This window comes from Pocillopora verrucosa, chromosome 12 (genome assembly GCF_036669915.1).
Source record: "Pocillopora verrucosa isolate sample1 chromosome 12, ASM3666991v2, whole genome shotgun sequence".
NCBI lineage: Eukaryota > Metazoa > Cnidaria > Anthozoa > Scleractinia > Pocilloporidae > Pocillopora > Pocillopora verrucosa.
Window position 1 is genome coordinate 19,284,439 of NC_089323.1, and position 18,103 is coordinate 19,302,541.

The window sequence follows — 18,103 nt, forward strand, 5'->3', positions numbered from 1 at the left end:
AACTTTTGTTTTCCGTTTGCGTCGACTTGTAAATACACTTGCCAGACTTTCAGGCTGAGTGAGGAAAGTAAATTTAATTTTTAGTTCTGCATGAAATCCTAAAAACAAAATATTACGCAAATTCAGGTCATAATAAATCCAAAAAAGTTAAATGGAATGTCTCTTTATTGAAAGCTTTTAGGTCTTTTTGATGCATTTTATGAGCTGGACTAAAGCCAACTGGCTATCGTTTTATTTTACTTAAAGAAATAAATTTTAAAATACATCCATGAATAAAAACATAAATATAAAAAAAAAAAAATGTTAATATTTTTATGATGATGACCACAATATTTATAGTTGTGATAAAACGTTCTGCATTGCAATCACTGTAAAGACAAAAATTGAGAGTGAGGACTTTTTCTAGCGCTGCAATCATCTTTCCTATGAGCAATTTGTTTTTGCCTTAGGATATTTTGTATGCTTTAAAGTTCAAAAAGAACAAAAATTTTACATCTACAATTTGGAAATTGAGCTACAAATGACTGTCATGACTGTCACGTTACATAATTAAATATTAGGGATAAAAGTCACCGAAGGTGACGGGTACAATCTTAATATAAATCATCAGAAAAACAGATGACTTGATAATCCTTAGATTTTTCTTACAAACATATTGGAATTTGATCACTGTTTCATTTCATTGATTTTCACTCCCCAACAATAGTTTTACAAAGAGTATAGCTATGAAAGATGCTCCGTTTGGAATTAATAAAACCTTCATACAAAGTTTAAATGAGACGCAATTGTTTCTGACCCTTTCGTGAATTTACATAACCCTGAACTTGATGTTTGTGTTTACGTTGTCGACTGTTTCGAGAAGCATTCTGAATTTTTCCCAGGCAAAACATGGCATATTGAAAGTCTAATCTCCGAATATTACTAACCTTTGTTACATCAAAAATAATAGGTACAAATTTAAGGAAACAGACACAAAGGAAGGAATTTCTATCGACTATTTTTCTAACTCCTGCAGACACCATCTTTCTTTAGTGTCAGCTAAAACTACAGTAATTCATGGTATGGTGAAATTAAATACATTATTTGGGAATAGGTTGAAGTGTTTAACATTCCATACATTTCTGGAACAAAAAATTATTGACACAGCGTTTCCCTTGGTTTTTAAGGTTACAAGATTCATCTTTCACAAGAAATAGACAAGTTGCAAGAAGTATGATTTGCCGAGAGCGTTATCCAGGTGACTTAACATGTTACCAATTCCGTTAAGTACTTATCACAGTCTTCGTAAACAGTGGGATGGATTTTAAGGACTCAAGCGGGCGCTCAAGACTCCTTTTGTTTTCAAACTAACATAAATGACAAGTCACTTAGCCTATTTTAGGTCCTATGCATGTTGTGCCCCTTCTTAAAGGGTGATTTCCTTTTTCCGGTTGGTCTCCCAAACTTTCCCTCGCGCGAACCCTTTACTCTGCCTCGCGGACTTGTACGTGTTTCACTTCCGTTGCCCAGTGTTTTTACGGAGTTGCACGTGTTGTCCACATTGAAAAAGAAAGAAGGGAGAACTAGAGAATATAAATTCATTTAACCGTATGAGCAATTCAAAGTTAGCTCCTATTTATGATGAAGCATTCTCATAATCTCGTTATGGCCATTTTTGAACGAACGGCAAAATACATACGTGTTACCCTCGCAAGTACTCGGAAATAACTGATCTGTCGAAAGATAAGTATTTTCTTAAGCTATTGTAGTGATAGGCCTTAAAGGATTTTTCACTGGTAAAATTAACCCGAAGACAAGAGAAATTACTTCACAAGTTTAACTACAAGCCCAGACAGCTTCGCTGTAAGCTAGAGAGTTCGAACCCCCCATCCACGCACCACGCGACATTCACACATCCACCTGTCTGTGTGAGGATTAGTGGCGCGCTATGACGTCAAGTGGCGTGATACTCGCCCGAGCTGTGGACAAATGGCAGCCGAGCTATGCAAATCAATCTCTTCAGTGATCCACGCTTGTACACGAAAGACTACAATTGATTTATCAAAAATGGGAGCGGATTCACTTCGCTATCTGGTAGTCGTTTGGATTATTCTGTCAGCAAAGAGAGCGGTTTTAGGTCAGTTCCTATCAAGACTAAACATACTAAGACTTTTAGGCAGATTTGTACTCCAACTCTTTCAAATTTCGAGCGACGGGAGAGAACTATCGTTCATAATGCGCTTGGCAGTTACACCTTTAAACTACTTTTAGTTTCGCTTCTTGACAGGAACTTCTATCGAACTTTCAGTGAGTTCGATTCGAGAAAGCTATCGTCAACTATCGAAAGATTTATCCATTGTATTGGAGTAAGATTTTTGAGTAAACTTACAGTCGTGACGGCGTTTGTACAACGAACTGTACGATGAATATTTCACGATAGTGGGAAGGTTGAGTTTCACCGCTCCCCCAAACACGCCCTCCGGTTTTCAACAGTGAACTGAATTCTCGTTCCAATCGCTCGAAAGTTCGATGTTATTTTAGTTTATGACGAATTAGATTATCTTACTAGCCAAGACCTTGACTTTGGATCAAAAATTAGAAGAAAGTCCACAACATTCTTTCTCGATAACTGCTAAACGTGTACCTGCCGTACGTTGCTAGGTTTTAACTGTAGTTCATCGAAGTTCAGATGCAACAACCAGCGCTGTGTTCCCTTGGATTGGCGATGTGATGGAGCAAATGATTGTGGGGATAATTCAGATGAAAGTGGTTGCCGTAAGTTTTATCTTTTGTGTTTTTTATTTAAGTTGAAACGATACTTGAGTTGAGTAAACTGGTTAATGTCTACATCTGTCGCGTTTGGCGGAAATACGAGGTTACTCTCAGTGAGGAAAACTGGTTTAGGAATTTACTTTGCCTCAGTGAATTAGATTCAATAAACTGATAGGCAAAACTTTGGATAAAGAAAATCGCCACAATCTATTTTTTAACTCCATCTAATTCCCTGCGTGGTTTGGCAAAGCAACTGAAATTTGAAATTCAAAATCGTATATTAAGATAAGAATTTCTCGCATTACGTAGCCAGTCGTACGAGTATTGAACGTTCATTTGAGCTTAAGTTGGGGTAGAAAACATCTTTAAGTCGACCTGAATGAGCTCCTGGCAGGAATCTTTTGATAAGAAATAAATAGCTGACGAAATCCCGGGCGAAATTGTAGTATTCTCTCGGGAAATTGAACTTCCGTCTTAGACCTGGTTTAATCTTTCTCGTGGCGATTTCGTTGAAATCTGATACGATATAACCATATTATTGGCCATAGTGCTTGTTATTAGCCATCTAAAGAACATAATTTTTGGAAAATGGATTGATTTTCGCTAAAAAATTCGCTCGCTTAACTTTGAAGTTCTAACAGTAAGCCGCCTTTGTTTGTGGGACGTTCGTGGGTGTGTGCCAATATGGCTGTCGTTGATTGGTCAAGCTTATGCTGGTTAAATTTGCATGGAACTACTGTGCGACAACAGGTTTCTTCGCTATGACGCGTTCGCTGATTTCGCTGTCTTTCTGTGTCTTTTCTTCATAGTCCAAGCGAAAAACTCTATTTATAATTTGACAATCCTATTCGGTTCGTCTCCATGATAACTCTCCTGAGCGAGGTATTAATCTTATCCCACTTTTTACGAGTTTAAATTCCAAACATTGCTCTATACTAATTTGTTTGGGAAGACAAAACAACAAATTAACGTACGCAAACGTCAGTTTACCAATATAACCGGTAATCTTTCTAAGTCTTAAAGTTTTTGGAAAATGTAAGCACTTTCGATCTGGGTTTTCAGGTTTTTGTTTACAAAGTGTCATTGTTGTTAAAATATTATGATCGTAGTCTCCTAGGGGATTCTTTTTCAAATATGTTGCTAAGTGCAAAAAAATAATTGAATGCCTAAAGTAATCCCTTGGAATGTTCTTGTTGTTTATGTTTATAGAGTCAGTTTTTAAACATTGAAGATGATGCTTCGTTAGATCATTTAGTAAAATGAGCCAAATGGTTACGATGCTTCTAAAACGCGCCACAGCGTCTCGCCTGTTTAAGGAGGGAAATTAACATACTGAACGCTATTCAAACTTCCTTTGTTCTTGTGACAAACAATGTTGTTGATGGAGAGTAAATTTTTGGCTTGGTGGGAAATTCCTTTTTAGAGACTTCAGAATGGAGTAAACTTGAGAGTCACCACTTTATTTATGGCAACAACTTGGGCATAAACCTTTTAGACTTGCTTTCTGCTCAAAAGGAATTTGAATGTTGCTTCTCAGCCCTTTCATTTTGTTAAAGGAAGACAAAATTGTCCTTTATCTTCAAGACAATTGCTCTAATTCAACATATTTAAATTTAACTGCCCAAAGTCATTTTAATATTGTTATTAACATACAACTATTGAGTAATCTAGAACAGATGGCCAGGGAGCTTTTTCACTTTTTGCCAACATGAGTTAACTTTTTCAAAACAAGACACAACTAGAAAAATAAACCATATTTGTAAATTCCAATGATATGCAGCTTAATGTTTTAGCTTGAATTGAAAGGATCAGTTGGTTTCAAAAATTGGTCTCAATATTGTATTTTTAGAGGGGGAGTTGAGAAGCTTTTAATTGGCTGTTCTCTAGTGCTTAACATGCGGTTGGAAATAAGTATTCCTCAAAGACCCAGAATTCTAACTTTAGAATGTCTTCTATGCAGAGGAAGTGATGGTTAAGTCATTTTGTCTTGTATTTATTAATAATCACCATTTGTGGTTATGAACCTAAATAATTATATAAGCCACCTCATGTTGAGTGGAAGAAAATTGTATTGTTTAACCATTGGACACTTTGATAATATCTCATTCTTTTGTCCAAAAGAATTTATTTTTTAAATCAAGAATTATTGAAGTTCAAGGTGATCAAGTTTTTTGTCCAAGACAATGTTTTTAACCATTTGCATAATTAGCTCAGTGCACCACCAAAAAAAATTAACCTAAGTGGCTGACATTTTCTTATGGTGGAACAAAAGAAAACCCAAGTAGTTTGTAGATTGATCCAATTTGATCATGAGGCATAGCAAGGCTCTGTTGTTGCATAACTTAACTCCTGCTGCTAAGTCAATACTGAATAATGTTTTCATGGTTTCAACACCACATTGTTTCTGTGACCATGTCTGGATGTCCTGAATTAATGACTTGAAATTTTGAGGAAATTTCGCTGTGGATGTTGTAGATTTTAGCGTTAAAATGCAAAAGCCATTTGTTTTTTCATGTGATTGTTTGTTTTAAGGGGCATATAAGAGAGGTTGACCACAAGGGTAGGCTTTTGTTTTTTGCAAACAATGAATGTATAATTTTAGACTGAAGTAGATAGTAAAGATAAACAACATGCAAATAATCTATCCATGCCAATCTGTCACTCTCAACAATCTATCTTGTGCTTAACAAACAATTATGTGTACATGCATATATATTATCTGCAACCAGTCATTGCACCAAAGACACGAAAATATATATCTTGTTTTTTTAAGGAACACAACACATGACTCTGACATAAGGGCTTTAACCCAAACGTCTAGATCCAGGTTTATGAGCTCTAAAATCTCCATTTAGCAATGTGTTCTGGAAATTCCATTAACTTTAGTTGTTTGGGTACCTAATACTAAAACCAAAGTTGGAAAGAACGTGCAACTCTATCTTGTTATTTGAAATTTATGAAAGTTAATTTTGAAATCAAAAATGCTCTTAAGCAAAATTGAAACAGTCACAATATCATGGAAAATTATCTGTTTCTTCTAGGGTTAACAAAAAAAGAGAATTCAAAGAGCTCTTAAGAATCTATTATGCTGTGATATTTTCAATATTGTGATGGTCTCCTTCAATCCACATTCCCAACTTGGGAATTTTATATCACAGGCTGTTTTGATGGCCGTTTGAACTAAAGTCATGTACTTTGAGTGAGTTATCTAATAGTGTTTGGCATTTCATTTATATATCCGTTTTTTGTATTTTGCCTCTGGAAAAAAACTCTTTATTTTACCTGATCCCCAAATAATCTTTGAAAAGGTACAGTGAAAAAAAAGAAAAGAAACAGCACCTATCGTAGATATTTGATGGTGCAAATTAAATGAACTGCTGCCCTCTTTTTGGCTTGTTTTTCAAAGTTTTGCTTTTTCTTATGGTAAGCACTGCTTAGATACAATTTTATCATCAATTAACATGCTGCGTTTATTACACTTAACGTCTGCCCCCTTGATATGATCCATAGGAAAAAAAACTTAACTGAGACATAACGTGCGTTTCAGGTGATATGTCTCCCCTGGAAGTGTATTATTGAAATCATTCCCTTGAAAGTTGAGAGGAAGGGATGGTGTTGTTTTTCATCACAAGAATCGTAAATCCAATTTGCAGAGTACGCCCCCACTAAATTGCACGTTAATATCTGGAATTCTTTCAGACTCCTCGCTGTTTATGTGTTATTGTGGAATTTGGGTGATATTCTTTGAACTCAAATTATGTCTGAAGTCGACTCTCATCAGAACGGAACTGAACTGGCCTTTTTAACTTTGTCTCCTTAATACCGCCCATTTCTTGAACTTTCAGCGATCTTTTCCAACACAGCTGTAGAAGTTTATCCTTATTTTGGGTGTCTCTCTGTTCATCATTAATTGGATATATCTGAAAATAAACACCTACGGCAATTGATCCTTCCGCCCTTTCGAGCTTATGATTTAAAGTCTTATTTTCCATGATCCAAGCGGTATTTCTAAAATTCACTTTAAAACACGCAACTTTCTCTGCGTGTACAATCGTAACACGCGTGAGATACGCCTTGTCGCGCGCGTTATGAATGGTGTGTTAAGTGCTGTAGGGTCTGCTTCATTCGTCAAGGTAGCTACTTAACCATTGACGTGCGTGCCTGCTCAGGGAGATAATTAAAGGGTGGAAAGTTGACGTCAAGTTTAGATTTTGATGCTAATTAGACCAACGATTTTTAATTTCTTGTTCGTCTGTGCTACGCAATACGTCTGTAACATATCCATTTTTTTTTGCAGGTCTACGCTTGTGCGACCCAAAAACCGAGTTCACCTGTGCGAATGGTACCTGTATACCCACTAGTTGGGTTTGTGATGGTGCTAAAGATTGCAAAGATGGAAGTGATGAAGCTACTGATAGTGGACCTCGCTGTCGTAAGTATTTCAAATTCTCCTCACGCGTCTATACACAATTTATTGCATTCGTTTGGGAGAAATTCTCTCCGCATCGTATGACGAGGCAGTTCCCCTTCAGCGATCAATCCGTTACTAAATTCTGCTCATAATATCATTCCTTTGTTTTGATCACGCGAACTGACATTGAAACCATCTTAACAGCTTAGTCAGAACCCTGCAAATAATAGCGGTTTGATAAATTTATCCTAGTCGAGAAAGCAGCAGTGTGAGATTTTAGCGCATGCGATTGTAGATTTCAAAGGTGAAGAACATCTCACGACATATCTTAGGAAGTATATCTCGCTTGACAAGTTCTTGTGGTCACCTTGATAAAGAGCAATAGCCAAAGCCACCATGTAGAAACAGCCTTCCTCAAATCAAGAGATGCGCAGTTATCGACTGATAGTTTTTTTCCATAACATACCCACTGCCCCTATCCCTTTCTCAGAGTTATAAGGGTAAGGAGCCTGTAACTTAACCGAGATTACATGGCGTCAGAACAATCGATTTTCTAGTTTCCTGAAAATGCTGCTTTACTAGCTTTGTTTTTCTTTAAATTTTGTTTTTAACGTCGGATGAAAACACCTTTCGATGCCAAATCGTACAGAAGATCTGATCAGGATGACCGTTTTTTTTTTGTTTTTTTTTAGCCACTGTTTCCCACACTTGTAGCTCTAGTGACTTTACATGTGCCAATGGAATCTGTATTGGAGCTGAACTGAAATGTGACCAGGAAAATGACTGTGGTGATAACAGTGATGAGCTGAATTGCGGCTCTCGTAAGTGAAACTTGTTGTAACTAAGAGTGAACTGTTTTTGTTTGTTTTTTTGTCGCACCTTGTTCTTCACTGGGTCATTAACCTCCAACGTTGTCTAATTAACAAATAGATTCCAAGTTGCCGTGCGTCTGTTCAGCAATTGATCACAGATAACGTCAAAATGTGGTAAGAACATCAGTGACACACGAGGCGCAGCCGAGTGTGTCACTGATGTTCTTACCACATTTTGACGTCCTCTATGATCTATTACCGAACAGACGTACGGCAACTTGGAATCTATTTGTTTTATATAATAAAGAATTTTAAAAAGTTGTAATGATGACGTCATCTACACGTCTGTCCTCCAATAGATCATAAGTGAGAACCAATCAGAATGCGTGCATAACTGAGCTTATTATATAATTTCTTTTTGCAGTCAAGTGTAAATCTACGGAGTTCCGCTGCGTCAATGGTTTGCGATGCGTGTCCAACGACTTCCTCTGCGATATGGAAGACGATTGTGGTGATCGGAGTGACGAACGCAATTGCCGTAAGTTGTTTCCTTTACTTTGTGATTTTTTTTTTCCTAAGTGCTGTTCAAGTCTTTTATTTGAATGGGAAACCGGTCATCATTTATCACCAGCGGGGGTCGGAGGGGCTCTGTAATATCCTTATGAACCCCTCCCCCCACCCCCCTGAAAACCATGTGACCCTCCCCAAAACAAAATCTTTCCTCCCCCCGTCTCGGGGGATTAATAATGAGCAGTGCCTGACTATATCCTTTGGTTTGAGTACTACTGAAGCCTTCTTTTCGTCATATTATAACAGACAAGGCCTCTTGTGATCCATCTCAGTTTCGCTGTGTTGAGAGTGGACGATGTATCCGTGGTTTGTACCGATGTGATGGAAGGCAGGAATGCGTGGATGGCTCAGACGAACACAGTTGTAATTCATCAGGTAAGCTTTATTTGAACTGTTTTTAAAAAGAGGTTTTCCTCATAACAAAGACAATTAGGACATAAGCTGAGATCAGCTCCAAAAACCCTTGTATTCTGTTTGTAACATATTCTTTTTTACTTCATTCCATTAGTTATAACCCGACCTACCCCTCCCCCACCCAAATGCCGTATAAATGAATGGCTGTGTAGCGACAGAAGTCAGTGCATCCACAGGAAGTGGATTTGTGACGGAACAGCTGAGTGTAGCGATGGAAGTGATGAATCAAGCTGTGGTAAGAAAAAGATAAATCAATTTTTATGTTTTCAGGTTTCAAGGTTTTTGATTTTACAGAGAAAATTCTAACCCTTTGGTTGGTTTTGATTTTAGGCAACATCGGTTGCACGCCTCAGGAATTCCAGTGTGACAATCAACAGTGTATTCCCTCCGTGCAGCGTTGTGATGGAACCGATGACTGTGGTGATGAAAGTGACGAGAGGAATTGTCGTAAGTATCAAAACTGATGGAACTCGACCAGTATCAGTCTTGTGATATGATTTGCTGCATTCAGTGCAGTCGTGTCCCCTAAAAATCTCTCGTAGTACTTGAGAAATATTGCACCGTTATTTCGCTACCATTTTAAATCCAAGGAAACGCTTATCGCAAGTCTCCACCTAGATTGCTCTGCCTTTAGTTAAAATTGGAGCAACGCCTATCTTAAAAGTTAAGCTGCGCTTGAATTTATGATCTCGTAAGCGTCACTTAAATAAACTTTAAACTGAAAGGTCGTGATGACCATTAAAGCTTAAAGTCCCTTAAATTCTTCTTTATCGCCGCGAGCAAATGGTTCCCGCGAAATATAAATGCATTGTTGGAAAGTAAACTATCGCTTTTTTATAATTTATTGAACAGTAAGATAACCTCTTAAAAATAAACTCTTTTAAATATTGCCTTAAACTCATTTCATGATGACATAGCAGTGAATGCTTTTTCTTTCGATCTGTTGACAGAAACCACTTGCCTTCTTTTCCAGTTTTTCCCAACTCGTAAATAACGTTTGTGTCATCTATCCTCTTGTTTTTTCCCTTTTCTGGCCATACCTTTTAATTCCAACGCTTTTTACTGTTTCATGTGCACGTACATACTTCAACTTTACCTAATCTTATATGGACTATTATATTCACTCACTACTAATGCACTGCGAGCATGCAATGGCTGTGTAAGCTGGGTACTATGCTGCCCACGTAGCTTAAAACGAAACCTCGCTGAACTTTGCTTTGAATCTAGCTGGCTTTTTCGTTAGAATCCTTACAAGGATGTAGTTTTTTTCTTTTTCTGCTTAAATGCTGTTGATGATTTGTACTAATTACCTTAATAACGACACTCAGACTTTATGTTGTATATGACATGACATCACATTCCATCGCATTGCGTCACATTACGTCATATTAGAACACATCGCATCACATCAACGAACATCACAACATTAAGAATACTTACACTACTCAAAATACAATACTTAGGCTAGTATCGATGAATACAAAAGTGCTAAGTACCTCCACATCCCAGTATTTTGCATGAGGTACCGGTGCACTTTTATCTCCGCAGTCGCGTTGTGGTGTGAATAATGATAGCGTATTTACTTTGTGTTGACCCATTGTCATAGTCCAAAAATAACTGTTCTTTCTCTTTATAATACTTGTATTAATTTATCTGGGCAACTGTCTTCTAACTCCCAGCTTCTCCAACCCCGTCTGTAACTACTAGTACCCAACCTCCGACAACTACACATGCGTCTCCGCGGCCAGGCCCCACAGTTGATGTATCAGGTTACTCTAATAGTAAGTACAAAAACTGGCTGAAAAATGCGATGCTGACTAAAAGCTTTGCGCTCAACACTATCGTGATAAAATAAAGACCCAATAAATAAAAGATAAGCTTACAATCAAAGCTTTAACGATTTGCTTTCTAGTATACAGAAAAGTCCGTTTTTAACGAGAAGAAATGATAATTTAAGTGAATTTTTTGGCATTACGCTGTACATCTAAAGCTTGCGCTTGTAACATAAGGCCCTCTAAGTCTCAATCCCGATTCCTCTTGTATAAACGTTTGTCTTGGTGAAGAAAGTATTAGACTGAAAAGGTATTTTGTTGTCACTATTCATTTTGTACAGAAACCACTTCCGTGTGCAAAGCCAACGAATTTCGTTGTGGCAGCAGCTTAATTTGCATTGATGATAGCAAAGTCTGTGACAGACACCCCGACTGCCCCCATGGAGAGGATGAAAATAACTGCGGTGAGTTTGAGAACTTGACGCCTGTTTTAAGCAATATTTGATGAAGATGTCTTAGATGTTGTATCGTCACGTTCTGTGTCTTGTCTTTAAAACGAGTGCTTCTCCCTGAACCGATAGTGTGTTCCGCTAGAGTCTAGTAAACCCAAAGCCAAACCAATCTCAACAGCCAATCGGCGGAAAGGAAATTAACCACAAGAAGCCAATGAGAACGCAGATTGAAAGCAAGCAGACTGCTTGAAGCGCGGGAAAACGCGAGTGACCAAGTCGCGATCGGTTTCAGTTTTGAATCTGATTGGTTAACAGAAGGCGCGGGTTTTTTGGACCAATCATGCGGCGGATACCAAAACAATGCTGGATTACATAAGACACTCGCTTGAAAATAACTCAAAGACAAAAAAACTAAAACGAATAGTAACTTGGTCACCTATACTTTAGGGTGTATAGGGTTAATATTCTTAATACTTTTTTTTATTGTTCTTAGACATAAATGAGTGCAAGGATCACAATGGACATTGCTTGCACTATTGCCACAACACGAAGACTGGGTTCTACTGTTCGTGTAGACCTGGATATGAACTGGCAGACGACAAAAAGAGTTGCCAAGGTAAGACCTTGGAAGCCAAAGAGGAAAACACCTGCGAGCCAATTAGATTTCTTACGTGAATAATCGCTGAGTATTTTATAAGCCAAAATGTATCAGAGCTAGTATTCAATAGGTTGGAATATAAAGTTGAATTTGAAAAGCAGTACTTGAGCAGTACTAGGTACTTTGTATTGCTGCATTCTCAGCTAAAATCAGCGAAGATTGGTAAGAGAGCAAGTCTTTAAATGACTACTTTAACTTGTTCTTCTAATTTTTTCACAATGTTGACTTGGAAATTTTATTGTCTGTTACAGACATAAATGAGTGCAGTATTCCGGGAATGTGCAGCCAAATCTGTTACAACTTGAAAGGAGGATTTAAATGTTCATGTCTTGACGGTTATCAATTGGATCCTGACGGCAGGAAATGTCGCGCCACTCGAGGTACGTAAAAAAAGTTATCTACCCGCGAGTTAGGTTTGATATTCTGGCGCTACGCTGCCATTAGTTAACTCTGACGAAGCTGTAATTGGAAAGCAACCGAAGGTCTCCGTATTCTCGAAATATACGACGAGGTTTTCTTTGACAAGCCCTTTTGTCCAAAAGCTGCCTAGCTAGTTTTCAATTAGACAAGGCGGTTTGTCAAGGACAAGATCAGTTGCCTTGAGGATTGGGAAGGGTTTAGGAAAAACAGTACCCTAGCAAGTTTTGTTTCGTAATTAGATAAAGTATACAGCGGAAAGGTCTGTCCTCGATAGATACAATGATTGAGGAAAACCCCCAAGCATGAGAACAACATTAAGGTCATGAGAATAAAAAAAAGTATCACCTGCGAAAGGAGCTCTGGATTGTTAAACAAATTAGGTCTCAGACATGGTTTGATGCTACTCTGGTTTACAGATTTAATGAATGTAACCGAAGAAGTTACAATTCATAGACCCAACGTTTTGACACTCGGCACCAGACAGGAGTGTCGAAACGTTGGGTCTATGAATTGTAACTTCTTCGGTTACATTCATTAAATCTGTAAACCAGAGTAGCATCAAACCATGTCTGATTGTCCACCTGGTTGCCATGTGAACTTTAATGTGTTTTAAATGAGGTCTCCTTGGTATGGAGAATATGCATTCTAATGTTAATGTGCAAGGGGTTAATATCGTATGGTGTCTCTGTCAGGTCCTCGTCCATCGTTGATCTTCAGCAATCGTAGGAATATTCGTCAGATCAGGACAGACGGCTCCGAATACAAAGAAGCAGTCGCTCAACTTACAAACGCCTTTTCTTTGGACTTCGATTTTAAAACAAGCATGATTTATTGGACAGAAAAGTCTCTGAGGAAAATCCGGCGGGCTCGTATTGATAAGAATCCTACTCCCAAAATTGTAGACGTCATGCAAGAAGGATTGGAAGATTCATCCCACATCGCGGTGGACTGGGTCGGGAGGAAAATCTACTGGGCCAATGAAGGTGGTTCTATTGAAGTATCCGAGATGGACGGTTCCTTCCGTCACACTTTGATCAACGAAGGCATCGAGAAACTTAGCGCTATAGCTGTTGACCCCGTTGAAGGGTAAGAAAAATCCACTAATATTTTCAAATTGGAGTCCAAAGAAACCTAGAATCGGTGCAATGAGTAACCCCAGAGTTACACCTTTCGTTCGTCACACAATCGTTATCGCGTCTCTTGTGGAGATATGTTGCGTGACAACCATACTATTATTGAGGAAACCTGTAAGCGTCGACCAGAACCAAGCAATTAAAGTGCAAGTCTTAATCTCTGTGTTAAGTTTTTCGGTGGAAATTCTTACATTCTTCTATCTTTGTCTTTCAGGGTTTTATATTGGACAGACTGGGGAGACCCGGCCAAAATTGAACGAGCAAACATGGACGGAAGCGATCGAAAAATCGTTATAAGTGGAAACCATATTGAATGGCCAGTCGACATAGCTATTGACTTCACCACTAAGAAATTGTTCTGGATTGACGCTAAACTCAAGGTTATTAAGCATTGTGATATGGATGGTTCCAATGTGCGTGAGGTGGTGAACCAGGGCATTAAGGATCCCTCTGCCATCACAGTGTTTGAGGATCACATGTACTGGATTGATCAGAGAAAGATCGTCAAAGCCAACAAGTTTACTGGGAAAAATGTAACAGTTCTTGTGAATCAAGCCGAATCGCCCAAAGATTTGCACATATACCATCCACAGAGGCAACCACATGGTAGGCAAAAAAAACTCTTACTTTTGGTCGCAGCTAAAACGCGTTAGTGTTATTGGAGTTAAAACACTTACTTGATTTTGCAACCAAAACGCGTTTATCTGAATCGCAGCTAAATGCATTATCGCAATAAGAGGCTTAGATGGTACTAAGGAAAGGTGGTGTCTCATTGGCGGGCTCAGAGGCACCTTAGAGGCCCCCGTAGCCGCGCCCTGTGTACCTCGTTTAACACCTTCAATGCGTTTAGCCTATCCTTAGCGATTATGTATTGAGGTTCTGCTGATTTAATAACTGTAGAAAGGTTTTTATTGCAGTTAGAAAATGTTTCTATTGATCTTTCTTTTCAGCTGTTACGCCTTGTTCAAAAGACAACGGAAATTGTTCGCATCTTTGCCTTTTATCGTCGGGTGCTAAGAAGTTTGCTTGCAACTGTCCTAACGGCCTTTATCTTCAAGCTGATGGAAGGACGTGTAACTCAAGTAAGTTAGTGTTTTCGTTTATTTTTTTGTTTGTTCACACGCTCTCTGAGCGGGTGATAGGTAGTTGTAGAAGGAATTTGACTTGTTACGCCTGGAACAGATAAACACAAAACAAAAAAAAAGACCAGCTCAAGTGTTGAGAAGACGTGTTCTTATGATTTTTCATTTACTTGTTTATTATTCAGCTATGCCACCAATTACCAAACCATCGCCATCTTCATCGTCAACTGTGTCATCCCCCGCTAGTGTGAGTTACAGCACTGAAGAACCAGTTGTTAAACAACAATCTGGACAAGACGACAGCAAACCTAACTACGGAATTATTTTGGGAGCTGTGTTTGGTGTTGTTGGGTTCATTGTGATCATTATTATCATTCTGTATATTATTGCAAGGAGAAAAAGATCGCCGAAGCTAGAGTAAGTTTAAGTTTTCATACCAGTAAATTACCAGTCAGATCAATGTTTTTATCGACCTTTTTAATCCCAGCTGTTATTTCGACTTTTGAGTGAACTGTACCATAGTTATGTCTTGGAAACACTATCTATAGTTATCTCTCAAGGAATTTAAATCCCAGGGATATTATTTCCTGGGGGGGGGGATTTTCCGTATTACTGGGAGTCTCTTGGTTACAATTGAACAGTCTTTAAGTATTATTTTCTACTTGTAGAATTCATTACACTGCTGATCAAGATGTGCCGGACGACAAAGCTATAATCGTAAAACCGGATGGTGTTTATACTAAGCGGCCAGCAATATTCAAGGGAAATTTGAACAGAAATTTTAATAATGTCAACTATATGGAAGGACAAGGTAGCGTAGAATATGACGAGGATGATGACGACGAAACACGCCCTGTGGTACTAAAAGAAGATATAGTTTGATATTAACCTACAGTGCGTTATGTATCTGCTGTGTTCCAGACATTCAGACCTATGAGAGCACTAAAAGAGGAGTTACCGTTCTTGCTACTTTCCTGGTCTCTAACCCATCCCCTTTGAGTCAATGGGGAGGGGAGGGGGAGCAGGACACCACAGGATTGAGCTCTAGGATAATGGATCATTCGACTCTGCCCTGCAAGGGTTAGCAGGTTGTGTTGCCTCTCTCGATCTTAAAAATTTTGCTCTCAAAACTGTCAAATGAAGTAAGGTGGGTTTAATATCCTTTAAGGGATAATGTTAAAATTCAACAAATCGATCAGTATTAAGCAAGGTCTGACTGTATTTTTGTAACATAAACCTCTAAACTGATAATGTGAGAAAAACAAAACAAAATCTAATTTATTATATAATATAATTTATTCGCGTTATGTAGAGGTTTAAGATATGTTCCTTCTCAGCCTTGATCTTTGCCTGGTTAAAAAAAAAAAAAAATGGCAGAAATTTTATTGGTCAGCTCAGATGAATTTTGTTTCTTTGAATCAAACTTTTTCCAGATTTGTCAGCTGTCTTCTCTCCCCACTCCCCCATGGGGCGACCCTCGGGGTTTGAGCGAGGAGAAGGCTTACACTTCAGACCACAAAATAACACGTTGGACAGGAATTCGTCCCTTTTCGAAATCCTGTTCAACAGGTTTGGGCATCAGCTGGCTGTATGTTCGAATGGAAAGATAGAGTATATGACTTGCAGTCAAATTAACAATTAATAATTATAATAATGGTTTGGACCATAGTGTGAAGCTCTAGTTAATTTGTATTGAAAATAATGGTTTACTTTTTTACTTAAAAAAAGTGTGTATAGTTTTGGCAGTTTAAAAACTGTACAGAGAACATACGCCTGAAAATATTTTTGGTTGTAGTGAGTTCTACATTAACTTTAAAATTGCTAAGATGTTGTATAATTGATTAATGCCGCTGTATTAATGATTTGCATTCGTTTTTGGGATCAATATCAGTATCTAGCCAACTGCCCACCTACCCCTCTCCTAACCCAACAATAGTCAATTGATGACAAGTTAGGGTTAATGTTGGGTTAGGGGAGGGGAAGGTGGGCAGTTGCCCAGATACTGATATTGATCCGGATTTTTTTCGCTGCTTTATATGTTGTAAGTCACTCATCCTAATGTTCGCCTTTTTCAACTGATACCTACTGCAAGACAAAAAATGAAAATACCGTTTGTATTTCAAAGAACTCTTACAACACTTAAAAATGGCGGTGCGTGTATTTTAGTTCCGCTTTTCATTTTGGTGTCACATTTTATGGTTTATCGTAAAGTCATCATTCTAAAGATATTTAGGTTTTGTTTCCTAGTTTTTTACCAAGCATATATTTTGTATGCACTCTTAATAGTTTGTCATTTAAATTGAGGGGCACATTATATCAAGGTAGATTCTACTCCTGCCCTCTTTGAAATTTGTATCTGCAACACCATGTCATCCAATCAGTGTAAATAACAACTTGAATTTGTAATTGAGTGACTCCAAAATTTCCACGTGGCTTGAATTCTCATTATTAGAGTTAGTAACATGGGGATTCACCAGCGTTCGCGTGTTCGCTTTGAACGATGTCTTTTAGCAAAGGACGTGAATGTTCTATAGGTGTCGCAGGTATAAATTAAGTGTCACGTTTAAAAAAACAAATCGTTTAGTAGTTACGCTTCTGAGCTTTAGCCTCAGAACTTTTGCAGAATTAAGACAACCGTTTATTTAAGTTGTCACGCAACGATTGTCACGCAGCGCTTCTCACAGTTGCACTAAGAAGTGTAGCATGACAGTACAAGAATTCGTTGCTAGATTGTTTGGTTTTGCCAACGAAAGAGAATATATTATGTTACGTATTGAATTGTTGGCCGTTGTATAATTAAAAAGTTTGTAAATATTAGCATATATGTATGGACATAGCTTAAGAAATAATAGTTTGGATATATTTCGTCACTTGTACAGTCTCGGTGATTGTTGTTTAAATTCTAAAGAAAGTTGATGTTTAGCATTCCCTTGGAGGTGCCATTTCTATTCTTGGTGGTTTCAGATGATTGTCTGACTTTGAAGCAATCGTTGTGTTACTTTCACGAGTAGATTCCTTTGTAAATTAATCCAACTTTATTTCCTTCACCTTAGCCCTTTGATTCCAAAGGGTGACTAGCATCAGATATTTCCTTACTATATCACCACTGAATCACCAACTAATTAAGGTGTAGATTGTTAATAAATTCTTTCTTGTGGCACCTTTGGAAATATATGAAGAACAGTAACGAGAATAAGCATAGCGACGTTAGGGTAGGAAAGGTTCAACCATCGTTCTTTCTTTTTTGTGCTTGGTTAATTTCCTGTTTTTGTCACTGATAATATTTTACTAGAAATGACACAACGTTTGCCTTTTAGTCCAGACACTGTTGAATAGTTCCCAGTGTTTTAACATGGTGATTGCTCTCTCTATAATCAATTGTCGCTTTTTCGGATTTTTGTTTAGCGATAGTTTTAAGGCATGTTACTATGACAAAACTTTCAACGTTATGAATAGGTGTTGCATTGTAAGTGTTATATATGTGAATTGAAGCTACAGGCTTCCTAACCTTGTGATCTAGTGATAGTTGTTTTGTGAATAAAATTAGTTGAACATTGCACAGTTTCCCGCATGTTTATTGTACTCTTCTCCATAGAACAAACAAGATGAAAAGATACACTCGTTAGCC

General features: G+C 38.0%; 1 protein-coding gene across 2 annotated transcripts; it reads left to right on the forward strand.

Moving 5' to 3' along the window:
• The first annotated feature begins 1,698 nt into the window (after positions 1-1,698).
• LOC131771463 (very low-density lipoprotein receptor) lies at positions 1,699-18,032 on the forward strand. 2 transcript variants are annotated; one of them, XM_059087263.2, is made up of 17 exons: positions 1,699-2,116; positions 2,641-2,754; positions 7,049-7,183; positions 7,855-7,983; positions 8,399-8,512; positions 8,791-8,919; positions 9,053-9,193; positions 9,289-9,405; positions 10,638-10,739; positions 11,072-11,194; positions 11,676-11,798; positions 12,092-12,220; positions 12,953-13,346; positions 13,608-13,999; positions 14,344-14,475; positions 14,661-14,892; positions 15,144-18,032. In XM_059087263.2, exons 1-17 carry the CDS (start codon positions 1,969-1,971, stop codon positions 15,355-15,357), a joined length of 2,868 nt encoding a protein of 955 aa, XP_058943246.2. In that variant the 5' UTR covers positions 1,699-1,968; the 3' UTR covers positions 15,358-18,032. The 2 variants fall into 2 exon arrangements, with proteins under 2 accessions (XP_058943246.2, XP_058943247.2); XM_059087264.2 differs by lacking the exon at positions 10,638-10,739 and having other exon boundaries at positions 1,711-2,116.
• Positions 18,033-18,103: the final 71 nt, after the last annotated feature.